The sequence below is a fragment of the Chelmon rostratus genome, chromosome 11, assembly GCF_017976325.1.
Source record: "Chelmon rostratus isolate fCheRos1 chromosome 11, fCheRos1.pri, whole genome shotgun sequence".
Taxonomy (NCBI): Eukaryota; Metazoa; Chordata; class Actinopteri; order Chaetodontiformes; family Chaetodontidae; genus Chelmon; species Chelmon rostratus.
In genome coordinates, this window is record NC_055668.1 from 12,073,329 (window position 1) to 12,091,937 (window position 18,609).

Genomic DNA, 18,609 nt, shown 5'->3' on the forward strand with positions numbered 1-18,609 from the left:
TGCACTCAAAGTATGTTGTTATTCATTTTGTAAACAAGCGTTCTGAATGAGAACATTTGGATTTGAGATGAAAATCAAACGTGGTCAGTGGTCCATGAAAGAACGGTTTGGTTTTACATAAACATACCAATAAACTGAGAAACTAAACATTTGTTCACAATTTTGATGGAGTTTAATATGCCAGTTACTTTAAAGGCACACTTCTGATCATATGTCACATCTGCGACTTGGGCTGTCGTTAATGTGCTCAGTTACTGGCCCAGTTACACACTCTTGTAGATGATTGACATGATGCTTATTGTGATCACATTTTAGTCAAATCTAACACAACTACTTGTACAAACCATAATAGTTAGTGTTCATTTGGTTTAGTAATTCCATGTTTCACTGACTTATTCTGCGTTTACCAGAGCTCTTTTTCTTTCTGCAGCTCAAAGTTTATTTTCAAAGTGTCACCTTGCAGTCCATCCACAAGGCAAGTGAAATTGTATCTAATAAAAATGTTGTGCAGTTTACCTAATTCATCTCCCCACATATGGTTCTCCTTATTTGTATTCTGTGGGTGGGCGATGACTTCCATACAGCTCAATCAGTCCCTCTTGAGAAGGGAGACCATATGGGTCACATTTTTACATGTTGTTTGGTATGACAAGGCTGCAGCAGGAGCGGCGAGGAATGTGTCCCGACAGAGGGCAACGCAGAAACACGTTGTGTTTGTTTGTTATTAACATGTGGGCACTGGCTTCTCCAGCCAGAGAAGAGAGAGGGGTTTCAAGTTGTGGGAGTTACAACAGACTGTTTGTGAACTCAACTGTCACTTCCCATTTCCATTAGAGGTGACACCTGTGCATTTAAACTGTTTCTATATTTTGAAATCTAGTACTTGGTATTCTGAGATGATTAAATAAATAACTAGAAGCATAAATTTAAACTCTTTGTTTACTTTACTGTAACTCCATAAAAAGTATTTACATACAGTTGTTTGCAAAGTCGGTCCTGGTTGGGCTTTCCATCTTCTTTTTTTTCATGGCATGCAGCATTTATTACACATATTTTCCATGAGAATTGTGGATTTGTCTCTGCAGAAATAAAAGCTACTGACATGATATGCTAACAATGTCTCTCTTCTTTGTGCAGGTTAGTTATGTCCTCCTGTCATCCATCTATCGCACAATTTATGTCAAAGAACACATAAAATACAGGAAAGGTTTAAAGGAAAAATACAAACCAAAGCAGATGTGCAGGATATTAACCTGTTTCTCAGGCCAAGGATGTCTCTGTCAATCATGCTGATTTACTGTATCACAGAGCTTGCAAACCAGCATTTTAATACGCTGCCAAAACATGGTACATTAAAAGAATCTGGGCATATCTGGGTACAATTATGAGCTAATGAAAGAAAAAAAAGAAGAAAAGCAGGACAGGAAAAAAAGCACAGTTGACTCTATAAAGGTAACTTTTTCTATTAAAACCTTCTGGTCTGTTGTTTTCAAAATGAAAACACTCCAAAAAGACAATTTTTGTTAAAATCTTTCAATTTAAGGCACTGACTCTGAGTTAATCATCATCGAGTATGAAGCCAAGACGATTAAAGGCATCTCGTTGTGTTTATTCTGTGGACTGGAGGTTTTGTAGGGACTTACAAGCCTCAGAAAAGTGGACTGTGAGCTGCTCAGAATTAAGAGCAAATATTTAAGCCCATTTTCTCACTTCCTGAAGTTTATTGTTCAGGCATTTTCTGTCTTAAGCGTGCATTACACTACATGGAGCGTCAGGAGAAAGACTGGGAGGATGGCACACAGAGGTTCTCCTGTGTTTGGTGCTGTTCGTCATAGTGTTTTACTCTCACTACGCAGGTGCAATGTTCGTCCTTGTCATCAGGCTAGTATTTTCTATGGCTGTATTGAACCTCAGTTCTTTTTTGGTACCAATGAAATGAGTTCTGGGATTGGAGGCTTGTGTCAAATGTCTGGTCAGACTTTAAATCCTGTTGGATTCTTCTTCGATTGCATAATTGTTGATTTGGATCACATTTTTGGCAATTTGACACTATTATATCTGGATTAATAGTACAGCTGTTTGTATTAACTGAACATTAGATAATTTTGTTTTTGGTTAAATTAAAACAGGATTTTGTAGAAAAATGTCAAAAAAACTGAAGATAAAAAAAATGTGTGAAACTAAGGTATCATGCATTTCAAATGCATCAGTTTGGTGTCATCTTCTCACACCACCATAAAAATAATGACCAAAACAGGCTACTGTGCCAGTTTAGACAGCAAATAGAGATGTCAACAGCCACCACTTAACCCGGTTCATGTGTTTTCTGGCCATTGTAAATTCTGCTGTGAAATTCAGTTTCTCTCCCACCAACAATATGCATACACCGAAGGAAATCTCTGTACTTTATGAGCCAGTTGGAGCCGTACTCCAGCCATGAAGTCCTCTACGGTGCAATATAAAAATCTGCACAATAAATATCTGGGTGGTTAGAAACATCCGGCCAAATGTATCTCTGACAAAGTGGTGCTCGCTCGTCAACTTGTGAGGAAAGCAAATGAAGATTGTAGCAGGCCAGATTGAATTACAAGGAAATACTGCAGCTAATTGCTAATTAATTGGATAGGATTTACGGTGTTTCTGATCCCGCTTGTTGTTGTTCACTATCCTGAACAGGCAGGCGTGTCACTTTTAGCTGCATTTGCAGAGGCGGAGAAGTTGCATTTTATAAATCGATGGTCAACAGCGGTCATCACGTGTGGACACAAACCCAACACACAGGTCAGTGGCTTTTGTGACTAAAAGCCACAGGGCGCTCTGTGGTGTGATTACTGTGAGGATAATCTTTAACACACATGCTGTCTCTAAGGGGAGCTGTGGAAAGTTGGCTCAGCGTGGCCAGCCTTCCTGAACAAACTGTAAGGTAGGCTGCTATTTTTATAAAAGCTTTACATTGTATTTGAAGAAAACTGTGGGTTAATTTTTGCTCTTGGTGCTCAGCTGAATATAATGAAAATGATAAGGGGTGGTGATGCCTTTTCTTACGCAAGAGCAAGATTATTTTTATCATTAATATTCTGTGCTCCTCTTGTGCTGCCTGCCTTATTTCAGTTATATTCACTGAATGAATGAATTCAATTACATACCATCAAGCGGTCTGCTGCTGTAGGAATGAGTGTGATTATTATAACTATGTATCCAACAAATTCTTCCATCTCCTCTGAAAGACTTTGTCACAATTGCTTCTTTCAGGGTGATGATAAGTGTGCTATTCGCTCGAAGGACTCTCTTGTTGTTACAGTTCAGTTAAACCCATGATGTAGAAATTGAAGACGGATGGAGGATGAAAATTGATTTAATCTGGTTCCTGTTTTCTTTCTTCCACTTTGTTTTCAGTATATATCTGAGAGCTTAAAACCTCTTTCATGCCATGCCGAAACCTGTGCTCTATAAAGTACTGTTTTTCACATCTGTTTCTTTCTTAGCACAAAAAAAGGAGAATAGGCTCTTTCTTTCATACGCAACTTTTTCCAGTTCAGAAACATGTTGTGACTTTTGCACTGTTTGATTTTTATTTAATATTTCGGGGCATTCATCATTTGCTTGGTCTCCAAAATGCTCATGTGTAAAAAATATTGTTCTCAGGAGGCAGCTTACAAACTAGCACAGAGACATCCTTTTTCCTGTCAAGTCATATCTGTTTGCCTAATCTACACAAACGTATAGAGTATTGTCCCTCACAGAGCTTAACCTGGCAGGAAACAGCTTTAGGTGGGTGCAGTTGTTTTATTCGTTACTAGCCTGATAATTAGCCAATTTTGTTTCACTTCATTATTTTACTCTATTTCTGCTGAACAATTCAGACACAAGGGCGGTGAACTAGTCTAACTTGTTAATGCTGTTTTGAAAAAAAAAAAATCCATTTTCCCCGATTGTCAAATGCCAAACTCAGGGAGTCATTAAAATCCTGAAAACTGAAATCAAAACAGCAAAATTACTGAAGGGCTACTACTGAACGATGATTTTGCAAGTTAACACTCTATTATGTCAAGAGTAATTTTGATAATTTGTGTTGCTCTTATGGTACCATGCCTATTATCATCAGTGACTCACATATCAGTGTTAGCTTGAACCCAGACCCAGTGCTGAATATTTCTGTAATATCTCTCAAAAGGCTATTTTTCGTTGTCTTACAGATGTCAGAGGAACTGTTTTGTAATACTATTTTTTGTAAAATGTCAACTCTTCCTCTACTTACATATGATCTTAAACTCTAAAGTTTCCACTCACCTGCTTTACATTGATTCCCAAAAGCCCCTGAAGGGCAGTTCTTTAAAGTGACCCTCTGCAGCTGGTATTTGTCAGGATACACCAAAGCTGCCGAGTTTCCTTGAAGGAAGAAATGTTACAAGGTCAGTTAGGGTTAATCGACTTATGCAGTTATCACAGATTGAAAAAGAGCCACTGAGAAAGCAACTTTTCCATGAAAAGTTGTCATTTTCTGCCAACAGACTGCAAATACAAATGATTAATTTCATGTGTTATGGTGTTAGTGACAACAGATTTCTCAACCTTTCTTTGTTATATTATAAAGAGTTGTTTCATTGTAACTAGCATCATAAAATATATGTTTAAATGCGTTTACATACCGTATACATCCTAACACTGTGTGCTATGGTAGCAGACTTATTATAGAAATAATATGCACTAATTTAGTGCTTCTGCAAAATGCTGTTTTCATTATTTCCAGGAACTGATGCCTTTAAAGTACAGATTTACAGACATCTGAAAAGAATCTAAAGCCCAACAAACCACTAACACCATGAAATTATTTCAAAAGAAATGCTTATTTTCAGGCAAATAAAACTACAACAGAAAATTCCCTTTAGTCATTTTTTGGCAGAAATGATGACCAGCACTGATTTGGTTTAACGTAAACAGCTAAATAAAATTTGTTGAAAGCTGACAAGTAAATTTAAAAAATTGTTTCTTTAAGATTCAAACATTAATGCTGCTGCACTCCTTGTTTTCTGTGCCTCAGAGGACAATGAATAAGTGATTAGAGGCAATGCGCCAAAAGGCATTTTAAATTTTAGGGGGTGACAACTGATAGACATCAACCTTGAAGTCTGCTACAAAAAAGGCTTTTTCAGGGCCGATCATATGAGTCGCCCTCCTCCCCTGAGAGAGAGGTAGAGGTCTCTCATCACAGAGCAGTTTAGCGTGGTGAGATGGTTGAATGCTAGGACTTCATTAAGCCCCTCTATTGTTAACATCTGGGTTCAGAAGAATGGCTCTTTCTCTGGTAAATGTTGCCCTGGCTTAACAAGGGATTTTATTACACCATGCAGTTGACATTGGCAGCAGTGTCACGTCTGGCAATGGAAACCCCTCAACTGTTTAGGTCACAGGAGATCAATCAAAGCAGCCTGTTTCCCTGAAGCTTTCGATTCTCACTAGAGTAGGGAGTTGAGTGTGTGTCTAATCCTGTCGCTGAATCAAGATATAAAACATCAGCCGTAAGGCTTTTTAGTGATTACTGCTTAAAACACTTCTACAGCGAAGACAGCACTCAGTACTTAAGCTGTTCATACAGTATATCATTTAAAGCTTATTTACAGTTGTACAAACTCCCCCTTTTTTGGATGCACATAATAATTATTTCTTCAGAATTCTTCCACAAAAATTCCCAGTCAAAAGTGCAGCACTAATCTCCCATATCACTCCATTTGCCATTTTGCTTCACACCATTTCCTCTCTCTCAGTCTCCATCTCTCAGTCTCCACCCCCCCCCATCCCTCTCTGTTTTGATCTCCTCCTGGTAGGGATGTGGCTGCCATGGCAACTGCTGAATCATCCTCCGCCATCTGCAGCCCTCCACTAATGCCATCTCCTCATGCAGCAGGTCCCCTCCATCATCCAGGCCAGCATTAGCATATTGATCTGACGCTTCAATTTGCTGTATTGCTTGCAGCAGTCTGTGCAGGTCGGTCTCAGAGGATACGGAGGTGCGGCGGGCCAGACGGCAGCCATTCGGATGGGTAACGTACCCACTACAGTAAAGCACTGCCTGAGCTATGAGCAACTCATCCAGGAATACCCATGGCTGAGACGCTGGCTGCTGGAGGAAAAGGTGGGCGTAGCATTTCTTGTTTCTAATCTGCTGCACATGCTCTGCCACATGACTCTCTCATGACAGAGAGGCTGCACAGAAGCCAGCCATGGATGACAGCACTGATGCTGCTTATATAACGGTCCTCTTCAGCTGCAATTCTGCTCTACTTTTGCATATTACTGTATTTCTAAGGATGCTTGGGTTTCTCTCCGACTAAGAATGGTAAATTGTTTTCATCTTTCTGAACTGACCGTATGTGACAAACAATGCAGAGGAGATGCTTCTGTTTCCTCTGTGTTCTGTATCTTCATTGGACTGCCTCAGCAGGATTATTTTATAATAATCTGACAACAAAAAGATTTGTTCATTGCATGTGGGCAAATAAGCTGCCCATAGTGGTTCTTTATATTCAAATACTACTCACCGATCACATATTAAGCTTGTATGAATTAATATATTTGATATTTATATTGAATCAATCCACTTGAGAAACATCTGCACCACATGTATGGCGATAGCTCACTGTTTTCATTTTATGGCCTTCTTTTTCAATTTTTATCCGCAAAAGATACAATACTGTAGTGTAAAACAAACGGCATTATGAGTAAAAGCAGTACTGTATCACTGAGGCATACAGTAAGCTGCATTTCATAGCTGTATTTGGTACAGTGACTGAGTAGTGAAGTACAAGTACAAATTAGCCTAGCATAAAATGGAACAAGTCAAGTTAAGTTCAAGTTTCTCAACATATCAACATTACTGAAGTAACAGTAGCTAGCTAGTTGACTGACTGCTGTAATGTTACTTGGTCACATTCCACCACAGCTTAACTGTTACTGTAAGCTATCTTAGCTAACTGCTCAACATAAAAAAGTTTGACAGTTTAATGTCTGGCAAGCTAAAGGCAGATACTTCGGTCAACAGTCAGTGGACATTAAAACAGAGGCAAATTAACCATGAATACCAGACGTACATTTCTCAGGTAGACGAAAAAACACCTCCAAATGAATGCTAATGTCGCTGTTTGCTAACACTTTAGCCGTTAGCCATAGCATCTTCATAGCTTGACATATCTGCTAGCTTGTTTTGTTCCTCTGCTCACTAGGGGACACAAATAGACACAACAGATGAGCAGTTTTTGGTTCACTAGGTGGTCTTTTTCCTATGTCACCACCACTCAGTTAAAGAAGTTAGCTGTATAAATTCTGTGACCTTAAATGTCTTCTGAGGTTTTTGCATTTTAAGTCAACAGAGGATTTTTTCTCTCGAACTATGAGGTTCGGGGCACAAAAATACCCCGATCCTCATGAAACCCCTTGTGGTTTGTGTGGAGTTTCTTTATGACACATCTCCCAAGTTAATTTTAATCTCGTGACAGGCTTATGTTTTGGCTCTCAGGTTTCATCTGGCTTTGGGATAGACAGTTGCTCATGTTAGAAATAACATGTCCCGGAGCATCCCACGCCAAAAGGATGTCAGACTGCTTGCGTTCAGTGGTCTGTTGAGTGGTATTCATCTCTTTATTCTCTTTTATGTTTCTCTTTGATATTTTTCCCAGACCATTACCGGACATGAGTATCCAAAGTTTGTTAAAATAGTTGAAGTTGGGCCAAGAGATGGACTTCAAAATGAAAAGGTATGCAGTCTTTTCAGTCATGAATCTCATTTATATTTATTTCTCATATATATTTTTATGCACTCTTGTTTTATATTGCTGTACATGATCATTTCAGGAAACTCACATTTTTTCTTGTATCTTTCAAACACAAACCAACCCAAACATATGGGCTGTGTGTCATAATTGCCAGGAGCATATGTTTCGCATTTTCTTTGAAATTGAATAGGAAAGATGACACGGCCCCTGGCTTAGTTTACTCTGCTCAGGCTGTCCGTGCTTTATTAGACCTTACTGTGAACACAGAGAGGATTTTATTTACCACAGCCTGTTCTTATGAGAAATGGATTGTATATTTTGAGGGATCTAAACGTATTCAGCAAGTGCAAGATTCAGAGCGTGAATATAGATATTGATGTGATTGGCAGCATAGCGAAAACGACAAACTGTGCCAGACATGTGCATGTCGTACCGCCCATCTTGTGTGGAATCAAACCCAGAAAGAGCTGTTTTAGTTTCATTGTTCCCCAGGAAATTGTTCCGACAGGGGTGAAAATCCAGCTGATAGACATGCTCTCAGGAACAGGCCTGCCTGTGATCGAGGCCACCAGCTTTGTCTCTTCAAAGTGGGTACCGCAGGTAATAACTCTTCTTTGTGCACAGCGAAAGAGTGCTGAGTGATTTATTAGCCTCTCTTTCTTGTCTGCATGAGCCTTGAGGAAAATCTGCTCCTCTAGCCTCCTTGTTGGACCCACAGATACTTCAGGGAAGAATATTTTAAAATATTCTTCACGAAGTCAACTTCTCATTCTCTCAGTCATAAATTTTACTGCTATTTACTTTGTGGAAAAGAGCAAACACAAAGTGTCCGATATTTTGTTTATACTGTGACATGAAAAAGTAATTCTGTCCTGTATGGAATCTCTGCTGCCTGAAAGCATGTGAAAACATTTGTGCAGGATGATGTTAAAGGTTTATTTTTCTACATCATTTGTTTTCCTCCCCTTCATGTAGATGGCAGACCACACTGATGTGCTCAGAGGAATCCAGAGAGCACCTCATGTTCAGTACCCTGTTTTGACGCCTAACATGCAAGGCTTCCAAGATGCTGTAAGTACTAATTTTCAATTCAGCATGATGATCTCTGCTATAAACCGTAACTATTTACCCGTGCTTGTCGATTTGAGTTAATTGCTGGCGCTGTAATCTTTTCTGCCACATAATTCCTGCGCTTACGTAAGTGTGACTCCGACACAGTGTTCAAAACCGTTTTACAAGTTCATTTTTCTCTCCTTGTTGAAGGTCGCAGCTGGTGCTACCGAGGTGGCGGTGTTTGGGTCAGCGTCTGAAACCTTCAGTAAAAAAAATATTAACTGCTCTATTGATGAAAGTATGCTGAGGTTTGAGGCAGTCATTAACACTGCCAAAGAGCAGCAGATTCCAGTGCGTGGGTTAGTATTAATTGTCACTCAGAATAAGTGAAATCTGAAGTTTTACTCACGCTGATTATCGCATTTATTTTCTTTTACCCCGAATGAAAGCGAAACTGTTGAAAATACTGCAGTGTCTATATGTAGGAGAAAACACACAATTCAGTAATGATAGCTTTATAGCAAACTTCCAGATGTTCACCAGGTTATGTCTATGAATTAGCAAACCACAAGTCCAGATGGACATTAAAGCAAACCAAACAGGGTAAGTTACTGAATATATACAGTTGTGCCTTTTGTCAGAGCAAACCACCGCAAGTATAATGCACGTGTTCTTAGATGTCCATGAACCTCTCAGTCCAGAAAAGATAAACACATCAGAGCAACAGCGGATTAGTGTAAACACTTTCCAAGAGCCGAATATGGTTTGATGATTAACAATTGGCCGGGACTGGAGATCTGGATCGCCGCCAAAATTGAATCGCTCATCTGTGAACCAAATCTCATGTGAATCTCTTCCGGAAACTGAGCTCGTCCATCAAACAGCAGCAGGCAACGGTGAAATATTCCGCTATTTTGGTGAATGTGTCCCACATATAATCCTGTTAAAGGGAATAATCAGCTGTTTTACCCTGGAAGTTTTTTCGTTGTTAGTCAAAAACCTCAAACGTTACCAAATGTTACATAAACACATTAAATTCCCATAAAATGTCCTCTTTCAGATACGTCTCTTGTGCCCTCGGATGCCCCCATGAGGGACACATTGAACCATCCAAAGTGGCTGAGGTGAGATAAGCCTTGTACGCTCTTATTACACTTTAACATTTACTGAAACATTCAGTTGAGAAAATTAAAATCACATGTCTCTTTTTTATTTGTGCCTCTTTCTATTAATCTGTCATGGTGGAATACATTTTTGATGACACTAATTTCATTAAATCACAGGAGAGCAGGCTCTTATCGGCAGCTTATGTAATTTTCTGGTGGACACTAATGCAAAAAGCTTCGGATAAACAAGTTAAAGCTCAAACATTCGCTCTCTTGTCTTTTGTCAGTTCATTGTCATGGCTTGCCATGGGAACCACAGAGCGGAGTTCTGTTGTCTTGCTTTCAACCACTGAGAGAGTTGATTGAGTTCTTCATATTCCTACTGTAACTACAGATAGATCAGAGTTTAAATCTAAAGGCATATTCTCTGCCATTAAAAGGTAATCATGAACAGATCTTTTACTGCCTGATTTCCTCTCATTTTACCATATTTTCTGTATCCTTTAGGTGGCAAAGCGGTTATATGAAATGGGCTGTTATGAGATTTCTTTGGGGGATACGATCGGTGTTGGTACTCCAGGTTCCATGTTTAAGATGCTGCAGAGTGTGATGAAGGAGGTGCCCACCAACGCTGTAGCAGTTCACTGCCATGACACCTATGGGCAAGCGCTGCCCAACATCCTGACCGCACTTCAGGTAAGAACTCATGATGTGTAGTATGAACAGTGATCTCAAAAATACTGCTATTGCTGACCATAGTAATTACGATGTAGTGATGATGATGATTATTATTATTATCAATAGCAGAGAAGGAGAAGAAGAAGAATAAGTCGTGTGTGTGACTTATAAGTAAGGACTGACTGTTTTGACATTAGTCTGCATTGGTTATAACTGCATCTTCTTATCCCACTTTTACCCTCTGCACCTTCATAGATGTGCGTGTAAAGCAATTATGTGAAGGATGATTGTTAAGGCTCAGATGAACTCACCCAAAATTGTCCACTATGAATTAATTTCAAACTTCAAGGATACACTTCCTGAGATAAATCATCTTATTCACAAGACACGGAAGAAATAAACATGAAGAATGAAAGCAAAAGAGAAAATAACAAAGGCAAAGATAATAAAACCTTTACCCCTGTCCATCTTTCTAAGAAGGAACTGCGGCAAAGGTTTGCAAGTGCTGCTCTCTCTGTCAAGCCTGCGCTTCCTCATTGTGAGAATCGCACAAGGCACCTGGCATTTCTGGAAGTTCTTAAAATGAAGTGGAATGGCTCCAAGGCTGCTGCAAAATTTGGGTGGAGGGACCTGTGAATTCTGGGAAACGAGGAGGAAGGAGCTTGAAAACTCTCAAAACCTGGCAGACATCAGGCAGACATCTTTGAAAAAAGGCCGAAGGAGAGACCTGACATCTCTGCAAACTCGCCGGAGTAATGTGGGGTCCCTGAGAGAGGAGAAAGGTCGAAGACTTCTCCGGTCTCTCTGCAGAAAACGGGAGACACAAGCCCTGATAACTCTGGGAAGACAGGCGTGAGTCGAACCTCTCTTATGCGAAGAAAAAAACATCCTGACCTTTGTGCGAGGGATTGGAAGAGTGCCAGCACTTTCTCTCGTAGCATGGCATGGTGAGAGGAGGAGGCCCTGTTACCTCAGAGCTGTAGACTGTCCTCTGCACAAGCACAAGACAGTAATTCCTCATCCTCTGATCTGCACATCCTCTCATGTTAAATTGTTCGACAGCTTTGCTCCTTGCAGTCGCGGCCGCTTGGAAAGGATTTTTTTTTTTCGGGCACCGTCACATACACATCCGTCTCCTTATGATGAATATGGACAATCTTGTGGAGCACCGCAGGCCGATGGATTGATGCCCAGCCTTTGCATGAATCAATAATGTTACTCATGGTGACATGAAGAGGAGCAACCACATGTGGAAGCAAAGTTGAGGTGGTGATTCTTGTTCCAGGATATCTTTCAACTTCCTTAAGTGACTGCCAACATTGTGGAGATCACACGTCTCTTCTGAGGCTTTAAATCATTATTCCTGCTGGGGATAATCATACATTAAGCTGCTCCCAATCCATCTTTTTTTCGACAATTTTCATGGCGTACGTTACAGTACATCCGAAAACAGGATCTTTTCATCATTTTTTACAAAGAGCAGAGGACAAGTTGTGTTTATTTTCCACTGGAATCAGCCGAAAGCAAGTAAAACGCTCATCAAAATCTTCATTTAGGCTGATGGCCATTGATTTTGGTCATTTGAAATCATACCAAATTCACATATTTTAGAGGTTACGAGAATATAATCACATGCAATATGTGTTCATCTAATATAAATCTCAATAACACTATTGACATTCTTTTCCTAAACAAATACCGTCATGTGGAGGATTGAGCTGAAGTGTTTGGACCGCTGTCCAAATGTTTATACAACTCACTGTAAACCTGAATGTGCCCTGAGCTTTAATGACAATGTGTCAGTTTACGACGTTATGAATGTATCCTCTGTTTGAGAACGCACAAAACTAATGTGTAGGTTACAATGGGACACAGAGGAAACCAGGACCCATCAGTCAGCAAGGAAGAGGGGCATTAAGAAACATGATCTAAGCCTCCCCACAAAGCGAGATGATTCACAAACTGCCCACTGAGAAAAAAAATCCCAGAATCTTAATGAACATAAGATATTTCCAGTGGGCCCTTCCATCACAGTACACATGTATTGTATTCAAGAAAAACAGCTTTGTGGACTGTTACAGTAATGTACTCTGTTTCTGCACAGCTCACAAAAATGACACTAGGTTGCAGAGCCCTCTGGAGGAGCTCCCATCAGGGTGTTTTTCACCACTTTGCCCGTAGCGAGTGTAAAACTGACATAAATCCAGACATAAAACAGAGGTAACGCAGATATGGCTGTATCAGTTCTCTGGGGCACATTGTCACTGCAGAGGAGGAAGCTCATTGGGGGCTGGGTGGGTCAACAGATGTGAGGGGGTCAGCACAAAGGCTCACCTATTCAGTGTCTGTTGGACAAAGCGACTGAGAGCTAGGTGGATAGAAGGGCCCTGGGGGGCTCCTAACTCATCTGTCACTTGGCTGTTGAACTCTCTGACAATGCTGTGCTTAAAGGCCAGTGGAAAATGATCCTTTCAGTCGCTCGCTGCTGAACACATGACGAACAGTGCTGCAGCTGCAGACCTGACACTACAGACTTCGGTGGCATTTGTAAATATCTGGTGGGCAGGAGATAATTATGCGCTGTGACTTTTACTGTAGTTTGCCGCGTAATTACTGCGGTAATGTCATTCATTCACAGAATCACCCAAGAACGATTAAGTTTAGTTGTAAGACCTGGAAACATTTAATTTAACTAAGAGTTACACACCCACTAAGGACAAAGCAACCTTCAGACTTGTAAATACAGCAACATTATGAAGATTTTCATGTGTTACATTCATTTTCTTATATTTTATGACACTGTCTACTACATACTGTCCTGTATACTACAAAATTTGATTACATGATTATGTAGCATTTATACTGCACATAAATATCAACTTATTAATTAGATTGATGAGAATTTTCAAGAACGAATACATGGCAGTTCATAGTATTATAACATTCTTCAAAGTCAACTCTATCAGGACACAAAACACAATGAAGAACTTATTTGGAGGTTTGATTTACTCTAACATTGATGCCTTTCTCTTGATTATCTATGGTGCGATTCATCTGCTCTGAGGAAAGCTCAACAGTGCGTAAAGTAGCAAATATTTTAAACGTTAGCTTCGACGGCGGAGTGAAAAGGCGCAGAGGGACGGTGGAATTCCTCTGTGGATCATATTTAGAATGATTCATCACAGCTGCCCTGTGGCTGCAGAAAATAATAGCAGCCGGGAATATTTAGCCTACCATTTGCTCACCCATAAACAAGATGGAAATGAAAGATTTTATCATAGCTTTTCATTACTGTGTGCCAGAAGTCCACACCACCAACTGGGAGAGAAATGAATTCCCCCCGCGCTGTCAGCCCTGAGTCACCTCTTTTGTTCCTGATAAAGACATTCCTCAGTCTTTGTACCTTTTCTTTTTTCCAGAAGGTCTGGGGGGGCTTTGTTACAAACCTACTGCTGGCAGGTCACACAATGACAACGTATGTACTTAGATTTCACAGGCTTGGCAGGGAAATTTATTTATTCTTACCCGCAATTTTGGTGTATTGTGTACTGCTGCAGCTGGGGAATATAGTATCACCTGTTTGTGCTCACGCTTGAGTTCTCCGCTAACAATAACTTTCATCTTCTTTTGTCTCCGTTGGAGAGTCAACAACTTTTTTTTTACTAACGTTCAAAGATACTGTACGTGTGTTGATAACGCCAGCGTAACTTTATTTTGGCCTGATTTTTTTGTATTTCCTTGATTTCTCACTGGCCATTGTTGAACTGATGGCATTATCATATTGTGGCCATCATGATCTTCACTATCACCACCATCACTGTCCTCATCATCACCACTAAAATGCTGTTTTCAGAAGAAAAACCACACAATCAAATCCAATGCAAATAAATTATGCATACTTAAAGCTGAAATAGACAATAAATTACAAAATATATTTATAATAAAATCACCCTTTTTATTTATAGGGCCCTCTTTAGACACTAAAGTTTTAGATATTGAAATGTTTTTCAAGACAAACTAGGTAAGTATAAAAAGCCTACAACACAATAGAAGTGCAGTAAATAATTGTATGAGAGGACAAGACATAAATCAAGCATTAAGAATAGTTTTGAAAATATTAGTTGATTAATTAACACCAACATGATGTGAATGTCTTAGAATTGACCAGTTTGGCTAATCTCCATCTGCAGCTCCAGGACAGATTGATGTTTTGAAAGAAAGAAAACAGGCGTTAAAAAAGCTGACAAAACAGCATCAAAGCACATCTAAGAGGACACATAATAAATGGACGGGAACACAGTAAAAGTCATTACAGAGCAGACACACACGAGCACACACAGTATGACACTCAGAACAGCCGACAAGACCGAACATAATGAAGAACAACAAAAGTATCATCTTTCAAATAAATGCTAAGGGCACAGGAAGCATACACACACACACACACACACACACACACACACACACACACACACACACACACACAAATTTCTGGTCTTTTTTTATTGTTACACATTAGAAAAGCTTGACATTTGTAATATTAGTGTTTAAAATGAATAACTGCTGTATTTAACACAGTGGTTCCCAAAGTTTTTCATTGATAAAATTATATTCTGTACTGACCACACAGCTTCCACCTGAACATAAAGACATAAAATAGACTGACTGTTGCGGTTATTGGTTGTTTTGCACACATGAAACTCCTTGAAATCCTTGAAAAAGGTTGATATGGAAGGTGACTGACTTGATTATGTAGGTTTAAACATAAATCATGAGGTAAAATTGTGATTTATTTATTCAGTATGTGTTTGTTTTGTCTATCGCCTCGCTGTCCTCCAATATCTGGGCATTGCTCTCCAGTTTATTTACACATTCCTGGGAAAAGGTGATATATGTGACAGTTTCTTTCAGCTTCCCAGTTTATGTAGCAGTGGGTAAAGCATCGCAGCTTCATATCCCTCAGTGAACACAGGCTCTCTCTCTCTCTCCCTCTCTCTCTGACGCAGTTATAAAACCAAAATGGGAGCATGTCCATCTTCAGCCTCGTCCACTCAGAGTGTAGAATGTCAACGAGCGTATCCCAAATCATGCAAGTTTGAAAATGCACTGTGTCTTTACGCAGGAATGTATTGTTTTTATACGGCCACAGCTCACTGAATATGGCTTTTTAACACTGGGTGCACATCTGGTTTCTGGGCAGCGTGAACCTAGCTGAGCATTGGCAAGCTCGAGCTGCTGACCACCAATTCCTGCGCGATTAGTGTCCAGAGGAACACGGCACGCTGCTGAAGGCTCTGTTTTGTTCCTCTCAGAAACAGTATGCTGAGGACCCCTGGCCTTACACGGTTAGCAGCTGAAAGCGAGAGGATTGGCATGGTAGATTACAACTCTGTGTTTATACTACAAAAAAATCTGCCTAGTACAATATCCTGCTCTGGCTTTAACCAAGGTCTGGAAATCTCGTGCACTGCACACACCGGAGTAGATCTCCTCCTCCTTCTACCCCACCTCCTCCTCTTCCCTTGCCAACACAAACAGCAATTACGGCTGGCTCAGACAGCCGCTGAAAGAAGTAAGTTCTTGTCTGGAGGAAAAGCGACCAATTAGCGGCATTGTTCACAAAAAAAGAGATTCTTTTAATTTTGCTTGCTTGGTTCTGCTCCGCGGGGTGAAAGTCCTTCATGACCCGATGCCACTGAGAGGATCAGCGTGTTAATTTTGTCTCACTGTGGGATCCGCTGACATCTGGCTCTGCCACGGAAGCTGGAAAACATCTTTAATATTCTCATGACAATCCCAGGGACATGTGGAAAACATCCTGAGACCTTAGTCCGTAATGACTCCTTCATCCTTTTTTGGTGTGAAAACAAAGTCTATACCTGTGGTTAGGTTGTGCATTTCCACGGCAAGAGCTGCACTCTTGTCTCTTTATGTAAAATAAATGCATATAAATTAACTCTTCTTGCAGCATCCACATCACAACAACAGCAGCCAGTTCGTATTTCCCAAACAGCATTTTAAGGCGTTTGGTAAGCTTTCCAGCAAAAGCATAGAAATTCAGAATAACAACTTAAAACACGTCATTAATTCCCATATGGAGGCCAGACACTTGGTATAGTAGGCAATAAAAGAGTTTCCCACAAAATCCAACAATTATCTTGAATGAAGCCAATGAGTCAAACGTGTAAAAAAAGGAGACAAACTTTCAATTTATCTCTTGCAGGTGTAAATATTCTTACATGTTTGAGGACAAAGACCACCAGAGGACAGGAACGTTTTCAACCACGGACATCAGGAAAATAATTCATGACTTGAATGATTATTTGTAGCGACTGCACATTTACGTAGTATGTCACAATTCCTGTATTGTTGGCACGGTGTAAGAGGACACCCTCAACCCGAGCAAAAAATGTCTTCTCAATGTGGCAAGAAAGTGAATCCCCATGGTTGAAGGGCAGAGTAGTGCTGTAAAAACATGAGTAACCTGGAGAATCAGAAACACATGAAATGTTCTGTTCAGCATTTCTAATGTTCCTCTCATATGAACAAGGCCGTAATTATGTGGTGCTAGTGGTTGAAGCTGACAAAGAGGATGACTAAGCCGTACTGCGGGACATTCTGTGCCCACTCATCCTCGAGACATAAGCCCACAGTTCTCCTAAACAGCTGTAAAACACGACCGCAGCTCTGGCAAGGCGCTCTGCACCAGGCAGAACAATCCAACAGAACAAGGAGCTTTGTTCCTGGATTTTACCTGAGGTGAAGCCTGCGTGGACGTGCTGAATGTCTCTGTTGTGTGTCCTTGCAGATGGGGGTCTGTGTGGTGGATTCTGCAGTAGCCGGCCTGGGAGGTTGCCCGTACGCTCAGGGTTCATCCGGCAATGTTTCAACAGAGGATGTTCTCTACATGCTCGATGGCATGGGCATTGAAACTGTAAGCATTTCTTCACAGAGCACTTTGACAGGCCTGCTGTGTTTAATGTCTCTATAATTCCAACAGATCAACCGAACTCACACAGTCTTTCAGGGCTCTTTTACATAAACACATCGCTCTGCAAATATAAATGTTTATTTTATAATATCAGTGGTTTTACACAACTCGCACAAGCCCACAGTGTTGCATGCCCGTCACAGGAACAATTTATTTAACAATCCCTACCCCTGCTGGTGGAATGTTGTCACTACAGTTTGGTCCTCTATCACCTGTTGCACACAGCCATTTAAATTAATCAGCAGCTTGCCCTCAAGTTGACACTTTCTTTTCATCAGTTATTACAAAATCTCCTTTTAAATACTGCTTTTTCTTTCTTGCAGGGTGTGAACCTTGCCAAAGTTATAGAAGCTGGTGACTTCATCTGCAGCGCTTTATGTCGCAAGACAAACTCCAAGGTTGCCCAGGCAAGAGGCGGGACACTGTGATGCGTTTTTGTAAAGGAATATATTCAAATATCGGACTCCCTTTAAAGTACCTCCCCTGTTGTTGCTGCCTTCTGATTTGTTGCCTATGCGTATTTGAAGTACGCTGGTTGTTGTTTTAAACTGTCAAAGGTCTCTCATCCAAATAATCTCAAGAATCATCAGATGACCACCTTTCAAGCTTACTTTCTTTCCTTTCTTTTAGTTTCCACATTTTGTAGTGTGCTCAGACTGGTGGGACCATTATAAGCAGTTGAATCATCAATGCTTTTTAGATATTTTGGTTGGCTTGTGTATTTTTGCTCTGTGTGGTTGGACATATAAAAGAGGAAGGACAGGTAGTATTGGTTTGAAAATAACTAATTATGAAGAAGAGTAACAAATGTTAAATATAGAGATTGATGACCGAATGAATTATGAATACATACCAGCCTTTTTGATGGATGAATAATCCACTTCTATTTTAAATACTTGTCATATTTATTCAACTCAGACAAAAAAACCCTGTTAAAGTCACTCACTTCACGTCAGCGGCCTTGTAATACAAAAAAGTAACACATTGAGAATTAATCTGCTTTGGCTACTTG

The 18,609-nt window shown here is 40.2% G+C and overlaps 1 protein-coding gene across 2 annotated transcripts; it reads left to right on the forward strand.

The window, feature by feature from the left end:
- Window positions 1-6,014: 6,014 nt before the first annotated feature.
- Window positions 6,015-18,273, forward strand: hmgcll1 (3-hydroxymethyl-3-methylglutaryl-CoA lyase-like 1). Of its 2 annotated transcripts, XM_041947851.1 has the most exons (9): window positions 6,015-6,133; window positions 7,674-7,751; window positions 8,262-8,369; window positions 8,745-8,840; window positions 9,033-9,181; window positions 9,883-9,946; window positions 10,436-10,624; window positions 17,415-17,540; window positions 17,921-18,273. In XM_041947851.1, the coding sequence occupies exons 1-9, from the start codon at window positions 6,038-6,040 to the stop codon at window positions 18,023-18,025; spliced, it is 1,011 nt and encodes a 336-aa protein (XP_041803785.1). In that variant the 5' UTR covers window positions 6,015-6,037; the 3' UTR covers window positions 18,026-18,273. The 2 variants fall into 2 exon arrangements, with proteins under 2 accessions (XP_041803785.1, XP_041803786.1); XM_041947852.1 differs by lacking the exon at window positions 7,674-7,751 and having other exon boundaries at window positions 6,038-6,133.
- Window positions 18,274-18,609: the final 336 nt, after the last annotated feature.